The following is a 16,414-nucleotide window of genomic DNA, read 5'->3' on the forward strand; positions in this document are numbered from 1 at the left end:
CAAGCAACCAGCTCATGGCAGCAGAAGGAGAGTCTGAGTGTACGATCCACTTTGTTTTTTTCAACACCCACTCTGAGCATCCTCTGATGGATCAGATGATCGTCAAATGCCAGAGGTGTTAGGTGATGATACACTGCCCTACCCTACCTACAAAGCACAAAAATACTAGCCAAGATACCCCATAGCACTAGATGAAAAAGAAAGTTCAGCAAAGAGAAGCAGTAGAGGACAGAGCACTATCTTTTTAAGATGAATTAAACATAACTGATGGTTTAGAGGGGTGCTGAGTAGGCAGGTGCCCAGCACACATCATAGCCAAGCTCTGATAACTTTAAGGTGTTTTGGGGGCTCCTTTAAGTAAAAAGCATATTTAAAAAATACAACAGAACAAGTATAAGACAAAATACAAGACCACATGAGAATGGGAAGGCTGAGCTTTAGGGCTGATCTTTGGAGATTTTTGGGGGTTTTTTTGTTGTTTTTTTTTTAACCACAGAGAGATAACTGAGGGGAAAAAAAAAAAAAAAAAAGAAAAAGTAAAGGCTATACTATAAAACAAGGACTACCTAACATGAATGCTTTACAAATTTCAAATTTACAAGGGTCTTACTAATCTATGCAGGTTTATGTTTTACTTGCAGGCATGATATAAAGGGGATTTAAGTTGCTTAAAGGGGTTTTTCATTACCTAGAATGCTTATTCTGCACGTATTCTGCCAATGGACATGTGTACATACAGTAGCAGACTTGTTAGAGTGGCAGAGTGAAAATCAGGTCTTAAATACATTTATATTGTGAACAATCTAGACAAAAGAAGAATTTTAAACAGACAAGACCATCTCATTCTGAATACCAACTAGTCAGTTAATTATTAATATTTCTTTTGAGCATATACACTTTGGGAATTTCTAATACACAGCACAGAAAAAAAAAGAATCTTTTGATTTGCTAGAGAAGGTAACACCCCAAACTTTTGAGTAGTATCTTCCAGGTCACTGTTCCCTCCCCTGAATATAAAAAAATAAGCATTCAGAACTTACAAAGATGATACTTGTAAGAACTGACTTTCAATACTTAGGGAATATTTTTGCATTAATTTCAATAATGTTATGGTTGTTTTAAAGCAAAATCACGCACAAGATTTCAGGATCATTTTCTCTGCTTTGTCATATACTTTTAAATACTTCAAACTTTTTTTAAGTTTTCCTTTCTGCAAGAATTTTCCTTGCCTATAATTAGCCAGAGAGCTGTATTTCTGAAAAGATATGAGGAGAATCTATTTTTTATTTTGCATAGATTAATAAAAAGACAAAACTTGCTGAATTAATAAGATTTCTTGGCCACATACAAGTCAAAAATTCCTCATATACATAGAATTAAACTTTTTTGTCTGATTAGTCAAGAGGTACCTTAAATCTAATTTTTTATTCTTTTATAGATTGTAGTCTCTAGGGAAGTAAGAAACACATTTAAAATAATGGCAAGCAACAGAAAACCAGGTATAAAGTATAGAATGTGTACACCTTAATTGAAGCAATGGCTCTGATTACAAGACAGTGGGAAATAAGCTCATAAACTATTATAAAGGCTAGCTAAATAAAATGTTGAGGTTGCTATTATGTACATTTATTATTGTGATTGCCATGACACCTTTTCTGGGTCTGCATCATTAACTGTACTCTATTGTGGTAGAGCTATATGCATGTGCAACACAATAACTCTCTACTTCAGCTGTTATAAACCTGAATTTCTGATGTTTTAATCCTCTGTGGAAATACACAATAAGTACATAACAATTTAAAACCAAGAATATTAACTTCCTTTTTAAGAATAAATACAAAGAAAGAATTAAACTACGTGAAAGCATAACTATAGTACACAGCCTGCAAGTTAAAGTAGTCAGAAGCTGATAATTCAATGATAGTTGGCTCAGATAGCTGATAAATTGTTCCTAGTTCACTTTCAAGTCCATGTAGTACACCCATGAAATTTATCTTTCAAATCACACTTTCCTCAAATATAGATTGAATTTCACCCACGATTATAAAAATATGACTTTCACTGATTTCTGAATTTCTGGAAACAACTCAGCCACATACATATACAAGTTAGAAAGGGTAAAACTTTTATCTTTTTATGTTCTGGCTTTTAAGAATACAAAAGTTTGTCTGTAGGGTTATAAGAATATGGTTTTCATGAGTAGGTACCACAGCAGCATTTTGGGCTATATTTACAACAGTGGAAAGCCAGAATTTATTTTGTTAGAAAAGGTAAGTGATGAAATGTCAGGAAGATGATTGACCCCTATTCCAAGTTGCCTGATGAACTCCATAATTAGAAGGAATATTTTCCTTGAAAATTCTACCATCTCTACTATTTTTATACTTTACTATTCACAGAGATAAATCCCTCAGTTTGCAGATGTACCTTGCTTTTGTGCCTCTGAATTTAAAAGCATGACTTCCTCTCACCTGTACTTCCCAGGAAAAACACTGGCAGCCTGCCCAAACCCCTTGCTATTTTGACATACTAAGCCTACAACTCCCTCAGAGCACATGGATGGGGATGCTGAAGAGCTGACTGACTAGTTACATCAAGGTAATCAGGCTGTGCTAGGGTCAATGTTCCCCATTGCCTTCCAGACCCAGTACATATCACTGGCACCCCATGAACCTCATGGCATGAGAGAACAGGCATTCCTCTGACTGCACAAAGAAAGGGGCAGAAAAACCAATGAACTACACAGCTGAGCAGGCATCCCCAGGACCCAGCATCTTATTTCAGTTCTAAAGCAGTAGCTCCCTCAAACTCCATGTAAAGAGAGAAACCTGGACCAGCCAGAAGCCCAGCATCACCTTCAACCCCAGACTGTGGCTCTAGTAGCCAACACTTCTTTCAGGGCAGGAATACCTCACCTCTCAACACTGGGGACAGTGAAATCATCTCCTCTTTTCTCTTGTAGGTCTATCACATAACACCAAAACTTCAAAAACCTCCTAGGGAATAAACCTTCTGCAGCTGGCCTGTCAGCCCTGCAGCTGAAGCCATGGAAGACAAAGTAAAATGCTCTGGGTTCAGATTTGGTTTATGACAATATGGCACACAACCTGTCCCCTAAATAAAGTTTAAATACCAACATACAATAGTACTAAAACTAAACAGAACACCATTTAGACTGCTAACAAGAAAATTAAGATCAGTAAGCACCGATGTTCATAATGGTTATTCGTAGAACTAATTCAGTTCTTGGAATACACATTATAACCTTCAATGACACAACCATATATGGTTTTTATACTGATCTTCTAGCTCATTCGCTTCACAAGTTAGAGATGAAAGCAGCTGAAATTCTCAGAGCAAGTGTAAAGTTTCCATCTCTGAACTTCCGAGCAGTTGATTTTGTAACGTAAATAATATTATTGCAATGCATTTTTACATGACTGCAATCCATTTTTACAGTAATGTATTCCATGTTTTGTCAGGTAAAAAACCCAAACAACTGTCTAAAATAAAGCCCGACAAGCATGAAAGGTCCCCTACCGAGGTCAAGGGACTAGATATGAGTATCTCATAACAATGTCTTATCTCTCCTGTAGTTTAATTCATTATTTATTTTCTATACAGTTAGCAATGTGATTATGTCACCACTATACAACCCTTTGCATCCATAACACTGCCACTTGGTGATCCTGTTACACTTCCACATAGGGAACCCGGATAAGGAGAAATCCATCTGCTCTCCTCTTCACACTTGAAACTCAGAAACCTTGTGGCCAGCCCCTCCCTATGTCTAATGGTGCTGACCACATAGTTCCCACTCACCCGTCCAACCAGCATTAACAGAAAAAACATTTCTTCACTGTGCAGAGAGAAGCATCAGTGGTGGGAAAGGAAGTTTAGGAAAGTTACCAATGAAAAGAGACAGTGTTACAGCAAATGAAAATCCACTGTATACTGATAACATCCATCTAGACACCCTTACATCAATGTATAATTCATTTGGAAGACTCTTTGTTCCCTCTTCAATGACTTATTAATGATTCATTAATAATCTTTGAGAGTAAGAACAAACAGGTGTAGAAGATATTGCATTCAAGAAGATTTTAGTACCAGCTTACCCAACTGAAACTTGCATCTTTACTGCCTGTACCAGATGATGAAAACCATGACACTACCCTGAGGCTTCAAGCTGCTGCTCACTGGCTGCCTCTATACTGCAAGATCACAGTTGGTTTCCACATCTATAAACAAGTCACGACAGAAACCCATGGCTGTATCCTAGCCTGAGGAAAGATTGGGCATGCACAATTCCTCAGCTCCCTGGTACCCGCCAGACATGAAGGAGCGTACACAGCCTAGAAGGGAGTTGTGCCATGCTACAGCTATTCCTGATCTGGATATCTGGGGAATCAGGTCTGCACCAGCCCCTAAAGTCAAGCACTGCCAATTCTGTACGTAATCCACTTACTTTGAGACACACAAATTATGTCTTTATTTAAAAACTGAAAAGGCAGAAAAAGCATGTGTTCAAACTGTGTTTATAAACAAGTTAGAGATACAGAGTACTGCCTTAGGGAAGCTTCCATTGAGAACGGATCACAGTTTAGAAAACAGCAGAAGCGAAGATATACAGACATCTGTCCCATTGCTTTTGAACAGATACAAATAATTAAATAAGCATGTGGAGCCTTTTGGGTTGACAAGTCATATCTTGTCAGAGGGTTAACAGCAGTAACATAGGTACTACCTTAATTCTGGATGCTTAGGCACATTGTAGATTCCTCTATACTAGAGGGAACTTACAGCTCCTAACAACTCTGGTCCAGCAAAGTGACTGGCAAGTCTCATGCTGCTTCGATACTGATAGTATCTCCACTGCACAAGGCTATGGTATCACAGCTAATCCACAGCTAAATTCCACAGCACATTCTTTCACCTTGCTTCAAAATCAAAGCTGTTTGTAGTTTTCATAAGTGACATAATGCCCATGGTAAATTAAGAAAAAAAAAAAGAAGTCTTTAACAATGTGAACATTTCCAGTTGTGAAACATGTGGAAAAAGAAACTAACGAAAAAAAAAAAAAAGTTTTGTAAAAAAGAAGAAAGATACCCCTGGTTTTCCCCTCAAGGATAAATCCATTTCCAGCATACTTAGTATTTTAGCAGGCACAGAACTGTTCTGTTCCACTTCAGTGTTGTATAAATACAACAAGGACTGTAGCCAGGCTCTTCCACCCTATGACTCCAAACAGAAGGAATCAGTGGAGGGAAGGCTATCGGGTAATGGCTATGCTGGGTTGGCCCCAGCCATACTCAGAAACCAGTTTCCTTATTTCCTTACCCTCTGTTTCCGTAGGCTTCCTGGGCTGGTGGGAGATGGGCTTGGAGACTTCCCAGAGCGGGGAGTAGAAAGCTGGCTACCAGGGGTTCCATTCACTAAAAGAGCAATAAATTGAAAAAATAAATACAAGGCATTATTAAAAGCAAATAAATAGTTAAATCAACATACATCTTTTCATTCTTTGCTGAAGAGATTAATTTGCTTTTGCTTAATGGTTTAAACATTAAATAAGGTAATTCACAAAAGAACTTTTTCCTCAGTGTTTTGGCTCATGAAGCCAATTTTTATACAGAGTGCAAGTAAATAAACACACCTGAAAGACTGTTTTGTCAATGGCAGAGAACATGAACATGTTTTCTTAAAACTGTATTGTTCCTGTGCTTGAAAGTGATGGGGAACAAGATGCTTTGTTGACTTTAACAGACAGTTGATATATGTAAACCTTTTCATTCATTTAGTTATGGTTTGAAGTGCTACCCACCAAAAGCAAAAAGCAGTATTGCTTGCAAGAACAAATCAGCTGCTTGCTGTTCCTCACTCATTCATTTGAAGAGATTTTTGCAGTAGTATCTACCCCAAACATCACCTCAGACTTAACCCAGAAGGGCTTTCTAGAGGCAAATAAACTGGATGCAACACCTCAAGTCTGACTTGCAGCAAAGCATCACTTTCACAAATAAGTTCCTTCATATATGTTAGTGCCTATCATGTTAGAAGCATCTTTTGCATGCATGTGACATTATCTATTCAATTAACAAAACAATACCAGCAGAGGACAGAATTCTGCTACAAAATAATCACACAAAAGGCTATCAATAATGTTTACACTGAGCTAGATAGAAACACTACAAAGCGTGGATCACATATATATGTAAATATTCTTAAACAAGCAACTGTTATATCACAGTCCATATTTGCCAGCACCAGGAAAAAAATATAATCGACTATTGAATTCCCAGATTCTGAATCTTAGGAGAATATTTACACACTAGGATATCAACAAGGTATTTGACTTACCTTCTATGAGTTCTAACATGGACAAAATCTTACTGTTTTAACCTGATAACAGCAAGCAGCAAAATTCCTGCTCTGTACTAAGCCAAGCTGTAGCCAAGATGAGAAGCAATGGGATTAGTTAAGGATAGCTGGGGCTGCTCACAGAGTGAGCTGAATGCGATGCAGGATTCATAAGCAGAAGCCTTTTCTGCGTAAGGCTGACGTCTTCAGAGCAGCAGTGGGAGGTGCAGGTGCTGTCTTAGGGCTACATCAAAGGTGTCAATTAAGCATAATGCTGCTGCTTCACAACGCTGAGCCACCGCAACCCCCACTCGCTTTCCATGGAGCCCCGAAAGCCTAAGCAATTCTATATGCTGTGCACTGAATCATAATGAGGTGCCTTTGGGGGCAATATACCAAATGACTCATCTGAAAATCAAAATGACAATAACTCTTGTAAAACCTTGGCTGACTGGCAATCTAGCAAATGTTAATTCCTTTGGATAATACAGGAGTCATTTTTAATAGATTTTCCTTACTTTTTACATAATACATTGTTCTCACTGGCTAATACTGGGCCCACACATTATAAGGAAGAAACATGTGTATCTACCACACCACACCACTCACATCAAGAAAACACATTATACTGCATGATAAATAATGATCGCTTAACAGAGCTTAGGTGCTTAGGTGCTATGAGTGATCAAATCTCAACATCACTTTGTGCAAGGCATTGTTTAAGGCAAAGGTGCAATATATTGGTATAACGATAGGAATAACAAGATAAATGAATTGGATCTAAATAGGCTGCTTTTCTAGAAAAACATTCTACACATGTAGGCTTCAAATTCTCTTTGTACAGAGGACAATAGTTGGCACATATCAGCACTGATTCAAATGCTGTACTAAGTGTGTGTGGGAAAGTACATGCATATGGACAAATTCACTGAAGTTCATACAGTATTCAGCAAAACACCCCATAGGTCTGGCCAATAATGACTAAAATCAAATTTATTATCAATACTTCTGAAATCATTTAGGAAAAGGACAAGATGAGGACATTAAAAATGAGATTTTTGGAACCTTAAACTTACAGTTTTAAAGGGCTTCTTATAAACAAATATGGTACTATTTAGAAACTAATTCTAAACTACTAGTTTTCACATACAGCTAGTCCTCAGGACTGCTAAGTAACAAGACTTCTCTTTAAACCAAGCAGATATTCTCAGGTCTTATAATTATGAAAAAAATTAAGATAACAGAGACACTTTAATAAATCTTGTAGCACTAGGCAGTGGTTCCTGTTCCTTACAGATTGACTCCTTCCCCAGAACTTTCAACAACGATTTTTCTTAGAAATACTATTGCCGTTATTCTGTCCTGAAGACAAAGACTTGAAGCTACCAAGTGGATGCAGACAAACAGATGCAATGTTGTCTTTGACTCTTAATGTATTTCCCATGTACCATGTTTCATCTGTTTAAGATGAAAAACCAAAGTATTACAAACCCTAAAAATCACTCGCTTTCCAGCACCAGAGTATCTAAAGCATTTAAGCTAAGCTCCAATGCTCTCCCCAACAGCATTTTTGAAAAAGGAAAATGATGATGGTTGTGCTTGTGTTGGCCATCTGTAATATCTGAAATCAAGAGCACGATTAATGGATCAAGGTCCTCAGGAGATTTAAGTGGCATTTGCTCACCTCCCTACCCATATCCAAAATACAAAGGTGGTAAGTACCTAAAACACATGCCAAGGTTTTTGCGAGTGTATAAAGACTCCCCGTGGAGAGATGTTTAGGAAACTAGAGATGACAGTTAGCACTGAGGATGAAATTCCTTTTACCGATCTTTAGGTACCTATTGCATTGACTTCTACATCTGAAGTAGTTTTCTAGACCTTATTTCAACCAAGTTGCTGTCATAGCATGAGATGTATCATCCCCAAGCAACCATCTAAAAGGGACCTGATGTCCTAGAAGCATCCACTGAAGTGCAGACTTCTAAAGCTAGGAAAGATGAATCCAAACACATGTACCTAGAGTTTTAAGATATGCTGGAGATGAAGCAAAATCATCAAAATTCTCCCCACCTACCAATTTTAGTGGATTTTATTCCAAACACAGAACTGCATTAAATAAACTTTGATGACCAAAGGCATACAAAGTCTACGTTAGAGTCAACCTGAACAGGGACTGGGGTGAGGTGGGTTTTATTCCCAACTCTCTATATGCACCTGCACAACATCAGGCAAGTAATATAATCTTTACTACTTGTCTACTTAGGCTTTAAGTTCTGGCTGAATGAACTCTCTGTGCACATCATGTCTGTCTTCTGGATGCTGGATACCTGCAGATATATATTACTATTACTACCGATACTATTAATGTAATGCTTAAGACTGACATCACAACAGGCAAGAAATCCCAATTCCTAATAATTCCCCAGTCTACTCCAGAGCCCCCTCCTTTTTTATCTTCTTGTTTATGGCTTGTGGCCATTTCACCTCTGACTCTAATTCCTTGTAATTCACTATACTGAATTTGCAAATAGAGTTGATATTAAGTGCTGTGTAGTGGGAAGAGACTGGACTGATTCTGACCCCCTTCCTGAACTCCACACAATCACGACAATTCAAAGGCCATTCTTACATACACTGCTCATGACGAGACAACACAGAAACAAATATGTGAATAAAATCAATAATATTTAATAATAATGCATTCCTAGTAAGTAGTGGAATATAGTCTAAACTACCCTAAAAATCATTTCTAGGTGGAATGCATTCTGGTTGGAAACTGCATTCCTGTCCAGTATCTGCACTGCATTTCTCATGGGCTGATACAGCACGTGTTCCTACAGGGAACATTTATGTAGATAAAGACATATGAAATTGGTAAATCACTGTTGTGATTAATCATGTTATTGAGTGAGGCAAGAGTTTTCTTGTCACTTTTATTCATAAAATGGCAGGGGTCAGAGACTTCAGCTTAACACACAGCGCCCTCCCATCGTCTCATGAAAAAGATTTATCCATACAAAATTTCAGAGGAAAAATATGTATTAAAAAGCTAAAACAATAACAAAATTATTGTGGCTGCTCGGAGCAGAGGTATGCAACTGCTCATGTGAACTCCTGTCCTTACCATCCTCTCGGTGGGGACGCATAACAGAGCAAGAACCTATCTTCGTATTTGTTTTTCCAGCACCTGGCACACACATGAAGGTAGAAAACCCCACAAAAAAGAACACTAAGCTGGATACCATCATCTACTAAGATAAATGCAAAATAGGTTTTCATATAATGATGTTTATGAACTAGTTAAAACACTGTAAACAAAATGTACTTTGATGGCAATCCAATAAATAATTTTGATAGGGAAACTTTTTATTAAATAATAATAATAAAAACTGAGAAAAGCTGAATGGAAGTGTCAAGTGCCAGTCTGAGAAGCTGCCAATGCCACTGCACTGTATTAAAATCATACCCTCCTATAAAACTGCCTGTTCATGTGTTAGCATCTTGTAGTCTATAAAACATTTAGAGATGACTCTGTGTGTTAATAAAAGTGGTTTGCCAAACACAAGAGTGTGTTGAAAGAGGAAAAAATGAGACCAAAGGAAAAGAATGGTGCAGGCTTTTTTGCAGCCACAACTTACTTACAACTAGTACAGGATAAACTAAAAAATGATTTACAGAAGTCACAACAACGTGTGCAGGTAATTTTCAACAACCGTTAGCTAGAAAATAGTGATGCAAGATCACTACTTGACCTTGTATCAATTACTCCTGTAGTTTGTCGCTGTTCTTTCCAAAACAACATTTTTGCCTCAGTAGAATTATGTAGTTACAAAGTAGTTATGGAACAAACCATACCTTGCCTTTTGGTTCCTTCTGCTTCTGTATTCTACTTGTATACACCTTGTCATTTTTCTCTTCATTCCGAAAGACAGTTTGTCCGAAGCATCACATTAAGCAAGTTCCCTCATTATCACTCCCCAGTAAAGACAAGGCTTTAGAGGTTCTACATCAGAATGCAACTGGTTGAGAAAAACTCCAAATAACGAGTACTGCATTGATTTTAACTGGTTCTAAACTGTCCTTCTTACAGTCAATCTTTTCTAGAGTTTATGATGAGAAGTTTCTTCACTGTGGGGGTGGTGAGGCACTGGAAGAGGTTACCCAGAGAAGCTGTGGACGCCCCATTCCTCGAAGTGTTCAAGGCCAGGCTGGATGGGGCTTTGAGCAGCCTGGTCTAGTGGAAGGTGTCCCTGCCCACGGCAGGGGGGTTGGAACTCAATAATCTTTAAGGTCCCTTCCAACCCAGATGACTGTGATTATGCAGATACAAGACAAACATCTCTCTTCCACTAAGACAAGGCTTGACAGACCCATACAGAGTTTTCACATGATCAACAGATCAACAGATTAAAAGTGTCAGCAAAAGGGATCACCTTCAGATCAGGTTTATATTCGTATCTTAGTAGCCACCAGTACCTGAGACCCTGTAAGTCACTGGTACGTGTGTTAGCCACACAACGTAACCCAAGCAGTGCAGAGCTCAGCAGGGACTGTAAACCCCACACACACTCAGCCCACACCAACCTCCATGGAATGGCCACTTCTACCCCAACCTGAAGTCAGCTATGTCCACACTTTCAAGCAGAGAAGTGCTGTAGACACTTAGACATTGCAGACATGCCTGATATCTCAGAAGACAGGAGTCTTCCTTGAAAATATCGTTTCCTGGAATCCACGAGTAATTATTTTTTTTTTTTGGTAACCTCATAAGGTGGGCAAGTGCCTCTTGTTTTTTTTCTCTGCACTTCATCAGAGTACAGCTGATATTTATGACCTTGGCTGCTAATTTTGTGTAGACCCTAACCGAGAGAGCATCTACATATATGTAACTTTTAATGAAAATTTCCTTTGAACTGTTTTGCCTAATTAGAAAGACTAGGATTCTCAAATCAGTTTGTGTGAATGGAGTGCCAGCTCTGAGGACATTTTCTCATTCAGCATTTAACTTTCTATTCCCTTTAGAGGGTTACACTATTCAGTCTAACCAAATCTATTTCTCTTACTAACTCCTGATTTTTGTTACAGGCTATAAAATGATAAAACGTAGTTTTTTAATTATTAGTATCAAGTAGAAACACCATAAATAAAAAATTAAAAAGAAGCCAGGATCAAAGTAAAAATCATCTAAAAATCCCTGGGTCTGTAGGATGACTCCATCACTCCCATGGGTTTGTACTCTTGGCTTCAGGAAAGTTTTGCTTCAGCATATTTATTACAAAATCTGTCAGCTGAGTACCTGTAACAGTGTGAATGAAAGCATGTGACCTCACCAAAGACAATATGATATGTTCCTTCCTTTGGGACCCAAAAGGTCTTCTTGACTCAGGTGGCTGAAGAAGGGTTGTTTCTGGATAATGGTTTAGGGATGAACTATCCAACTAAATGAAAACATATCTTTTTGTGGAGAAACACATCTACCCCTTTTTTTCTAAATAGCTGAGAAAAGCACAAGCATCTGCCCTAGAGAAGTCTTCAATAAGATCCAATTTCCATATCCCAAACCACTTTTTTCTTTAGGGAACATCTACAGTTTTGATCAGGCTTTAGTCTGAGGTGTAGTTTCATGATTTCTTTACCCAGGTGCAATTTTTTTTTTTTTTTTTAAAAAAACAGCCCTTGGTAATAGGACCTACTCCATCTGTTCTTCACATGTTCCCTTTGTCATTCCAAACAGGTACGTGTATCAACTCAGTTACTCTTGAAACAGACCCCTGTCGCACTAAATAACTGAAACTGCAAAACAACTCCTCTTAACCCCAAACCTGAATTGCTGTTACAAAAAAGATTTCAAACATCCGAAATATTGTGGGTGACAGTTTGAGGGGAACAGTAGATAACTCAGCGGGGAGGAGAAGTGAGAAGGAAGTAATTTTGAAGGAGATGTTCAAACTGAAAAAAAACCCAGAAAGTAGTTTTGTTGTGAGCAAGTCCTGAAAATTATGAGTTGAGATTTCAGAGGCTAAAACAGTGTTCATCCAAATGCAGTATCCTTCCTTAATTTAACAGAAAAAGGTACAATAATTCCAGCCATCTCATGCTGCTCTTGATTTGATTAAAAGTAATGATCATGAAGAAGTAAGCGCTGTGTTCTGCAAATCTGTTACCTCTTCACCTGCATTGAGGCTGACATCAATGGTGTTAATTGGTAGCTGGACAGAAGCCAACAGCTACTGAATAGCTTTCAGACATTCATAATTTTCAGTCACCAGCATCAGGCTGATACCTGGCCTCACTGAAACTCAATGTCTCCTTTATGATGTCCTTTCCCAAATAATATCTGATGCCAACAAAAAAACCCCAACCATTAAGGTGTTTTACAGCCTTTAAGAAGACATCAGGAAAATTAAATAGAGGCAGGATTATCTGTTGCACTTGGAACCAGACTTCAGCCCTCTGCTTGCCTGGGAGGTCACACTACTTTTCTCTGCTTCTCTCCTTTGCCTTGTTTCCTGCTTCTCTCCTCTATTTAGACTGAAAGCATTTTGAAGCAGACAATACCTCAAATGCATTTGTAAAAAATCAGGAAGCTATCCTCCTGCAGTGAGACTTGTCTTGTGGTACTGTTTTGAAACACTGTCAGATGTAAATAAAAAACTGAACAAAACATAATAATGGAGAAGTCAGCTCTTACCACAGATCTTCCTAGCTTGCATGTACTCTTTTAAGAAAAAAGTATTCTGTGTTTTTATATAAAAATAGGATGCATCTGCTTTCAGAGTCAGGGAGGCTACCAGGAGAATATAAGCACATTAAACACATGCTCTGTTAAGAAATTACAAAAAGGGAAAAGCAAGGATGGAAGAAAGGTGACCACCACCTATGGAGGAGCATACATTCCTCTTAAATATGTCAAGAAATGGTGTAAAAGCACATGCAGCTTTTTTGCTCACTGTAGGCTGTAATGCTCAAAAGGGTGAGGGGTGTGTGTCTCCCGTTCCCTTACAAAGTGACCCATTACCTTGCCCTCAGTTAACCAGAGTACAGATTTGCACCTGCGTGGCACTGAGTGCTAGTGCAGTCTCCAGTATTGCTAAGGGTCTTTGTCTGCAACCCTGCAGCCTGCTTGCCACCTGAAGCTCCACCTTTTCCCCCATCCTGCTGTGCCAGGGTGTCCCAGAGCCTGTGGGACAGTATTTTTTATTTTTCTGTTCCCATGCTGTTACTGCCATGGCCAGGTACCTGCAAACCCTGACACTATTTTTAGGGTAGGTCTGTATGGGGCTTTCAGGCTTGCCAAGGATGCTTCCCTTACAGGCAATGGAGGGATAAAGGCAACCCCAGTGGGTGAAGGTTATCTAAGATCCTTGGGAATGTCACTAAGAACCCTTTGCCCATAGTACCAGATGAGAAGACAAGGGAAATAGTTCTCTGGAGCAATGGCTGGGGGCTCGCCAAGGAAGGGAGACACTCAGGGTCCTTTGCCTGCTCCCACACGCAGTCAGGGGCCACTACAACAAGGGGAGACTGAAGCAGAAAGCAAGGGCCTTCAAGCAGAATTTTCTCTAAAAATCATCTGTGAACACTACTGAAATTATCTTCAAAGCACCAGTTCTGGTAAAATGGTATTGCTCCAGACTTAGAGATGCAAAAATGAGACACAGATATTAAAGAAAACCAAAAAACCAGCCAACCCCTTAAAATAACCCCTTCAATTTCTGTGAGCAATTTCAGAAGCTATTGGGACAAATCTGGGAAAGTTCATCACACCACACTACTATTTGCTCAGACCAAGGAACTCATGGACTTCACCGCATTTATAAACATTTAGTTCAAGCCAAAGTGTGGCTTTAATTCATGTGCCACTTGAAATTCTGTGTCAAACATGGGAAACAGTTCTTGAGGGTGGTATATAAGTGCTTAAACCAAACCAGACCATGTCCTACCCTCATTGACACATCCATCTCTCTAACAATAGGGGAATAACCCAAAGACTCTTATAATATCCTTCATTAACTCTAATAATGATGAATCCCGATCAGCTATCCTGTGCTGGATGAGAAGAAAAATAATGTTGAATATCTACATTAAAGACTCTACCATACTACAAATGCATACAGGAGAGAATTAAGGGTAAGTCAAGGACATCCATTCATCTCAGGACTTTATCAGTTTTAATATCCAACTTCGACATTTTTACATTTTTTTAACATAGTCTTCATCTATGCAACTTTCTTTTTAGGGCTCATGTGTAGTATGTGTATCCATGTGTCTTATCTTAATAGGGCATGAACTGATGACCAAGGCAGGCATCTGATCCTTTTGCATAGGAAGAACGCACAAACTTTTCAAAATGCAGCAAGAATCAAATAAGAGGGATCAGATTCTTTCTAATTAGCAACATGCTCTTGTCCATAGAGATTGCTTAGCTTTTTCTCAAGGGTATGCTACTGATAACACTTTCTGCCTGCCCTTATCCCTACTTTTCTCAACTTTTTTTTGTGATAAAACTCTTCACAAAATGATACATCTTTTCATTTTTAGAATGTGTATGTATTGGATTTGATCTGAGCAAAGAATCTGCTATTTTCTTGAGTATGTTTTGTGTTTATCCCTAATGAAAGAAAAAATCCCTAACAGTAAAGATGAACTGAAAGCGGTTTAAAGGCATAGAATAAAAAAATAAATAAACCCCCCCCCCAGATGTATATACACTTAGCAGTAAAAACATGACAACAAAAGCATAACTTCCAGTTATGCACTAGTCATTTAGGATACTCACTAATACCAAGATGTTTAATGTAGACACACCATGGAAAAAATTATCTGTTCATACGTGCACTAGATGGTAATTCCTTCATTTTGCTACTGTCACAGGTACATAATCCCAATAAATAGGCAGTATTTTTAGGCCTACTAGATGGCAGAATAGTGAAATCTCTACATATTTTCTGCATTTCATGGGAGAACTTTGTATTTTGTCTAACATATGAGTTAGTGCTTCTTCTTTCCATTGTTGTTTTTTTTAAATGAAGTATATAATATCAAACTGCTTGTTTTTAAAATCTATTCATTGATTATTGTTAATTTTACATTATCTAAAAACAATTCTTGAGGGCAAGTGGCCACTTAGTGTAATATCGCTTCCTTTTATGACAGTTATATTGATGTAAAGACTCATATATGGAAGGTTAGAAATAGACTTCCCATAGCATCCACACAAGTTGACTTCAGTATTTGCAGGCTTTCTGCACACAAGAGCTACAGACAGCCAAGTGAGATCCATTGTCACCACAAAAATTAACTTTTATAGAAACATTTTGAATTGTTTATCCTTTTTAAGCGGTAAGAAGATAGACTAGACTAGACTAGACTGGAATAGAATAGAAGGACAGAACAGAACAGAACAGAACAGAATAGAACAGAACAGAACAGAACAGAACAGAACAGAACAGAACAGAACAGAACAGAAGAGGTGGAAGAGACCTACAGTGATCACCTAGTCCAGCTGCCTGACCAGTCAGGGCTGACCAAAAGTTAAAGTGTGTTAAGGACATTGTCCAAATGCCTTTTAAAAATAGACAGGCTTGGGGCATCGACCACCTCTCCAGGAAGCCTGTTCCAGTGTATACTGGGTTTGTGTGGCAAAGTATCAGGGGGGCTACAAGGGTGGCTTCTATGAGAAGCTGCTAGAAGCTTCCCACATGTCCCACAGAATTGACACCAGCTGGCTCCAAGATGGACCCGCTGCTGGTCAAGGCCGAGCCCATCAGTGATGGTGGTAGCATCTCTGGGATAGCGTATTTAAGGGAAAAAAACCTGCACAAGACTAGCATCAGCCAGAAAAGATATGTAAAAGAAACAGGTCTGCAGACAACCAAGTCAGTGCAGGAGAGATAGGAGGTGCTCCGGGGGGCAGGGGGGGGCTCCAGACGCCACAGTGGAGATTTCCCTGCAGCGCATGGTGGAGACCATGGTGAGGCAGGCTGCACCCTGCAGCCCATGGAGGCCCACGGTAGAGCAGATCTCCACGTGGAAGCCTGTGAGGGACCCCACA

At 38.9% G+C, this 16,414-nt stretch overlaps 1 protein-coding gene across 4 annotated transcripts in view; it reads right to left on the reverse strand.

Moving 5' to 3' along the window:
* The window catches only part of DCLK1 (doublecortin like kinase 1), a 251,398-nt gene that overhangs the window by 61,202 nt on the left and 173,782 nt on the right, over positions 1-16,414 (reverse strand). For 3 of the 4 annotated variants that reach the window (XM_055702445.1, XM_055702446.1, XM_055702447.1), the window contains exon 6: positions 5,341-5,435. In XM_055702445.1, coding sequence (XP_055558420.1) covers positions 5,341-5,435 — 95 coding nt within the window. Of the gene's footprint in view, positions 1-5,340; positions 5,436-6,357; positions 6,527-16,414 lie in introns of those variants that run through there. The other variant, XM_005446484.4, reaches the window with a different exon arrangement.

Source organism: Falco cherrug, chromosome 2 (assembly GCF_023634085.1).
Source record: "Falco cherrug isolate bFalChe1 chromosome 2, bFalChe1.pri, whole genome shotgun sequence".
Lineage (NCBI taxonomy): Eukaryota > Metazoa > Chordata > Aves > Falconiformes > Falconidae > Falco > Falco cherrug.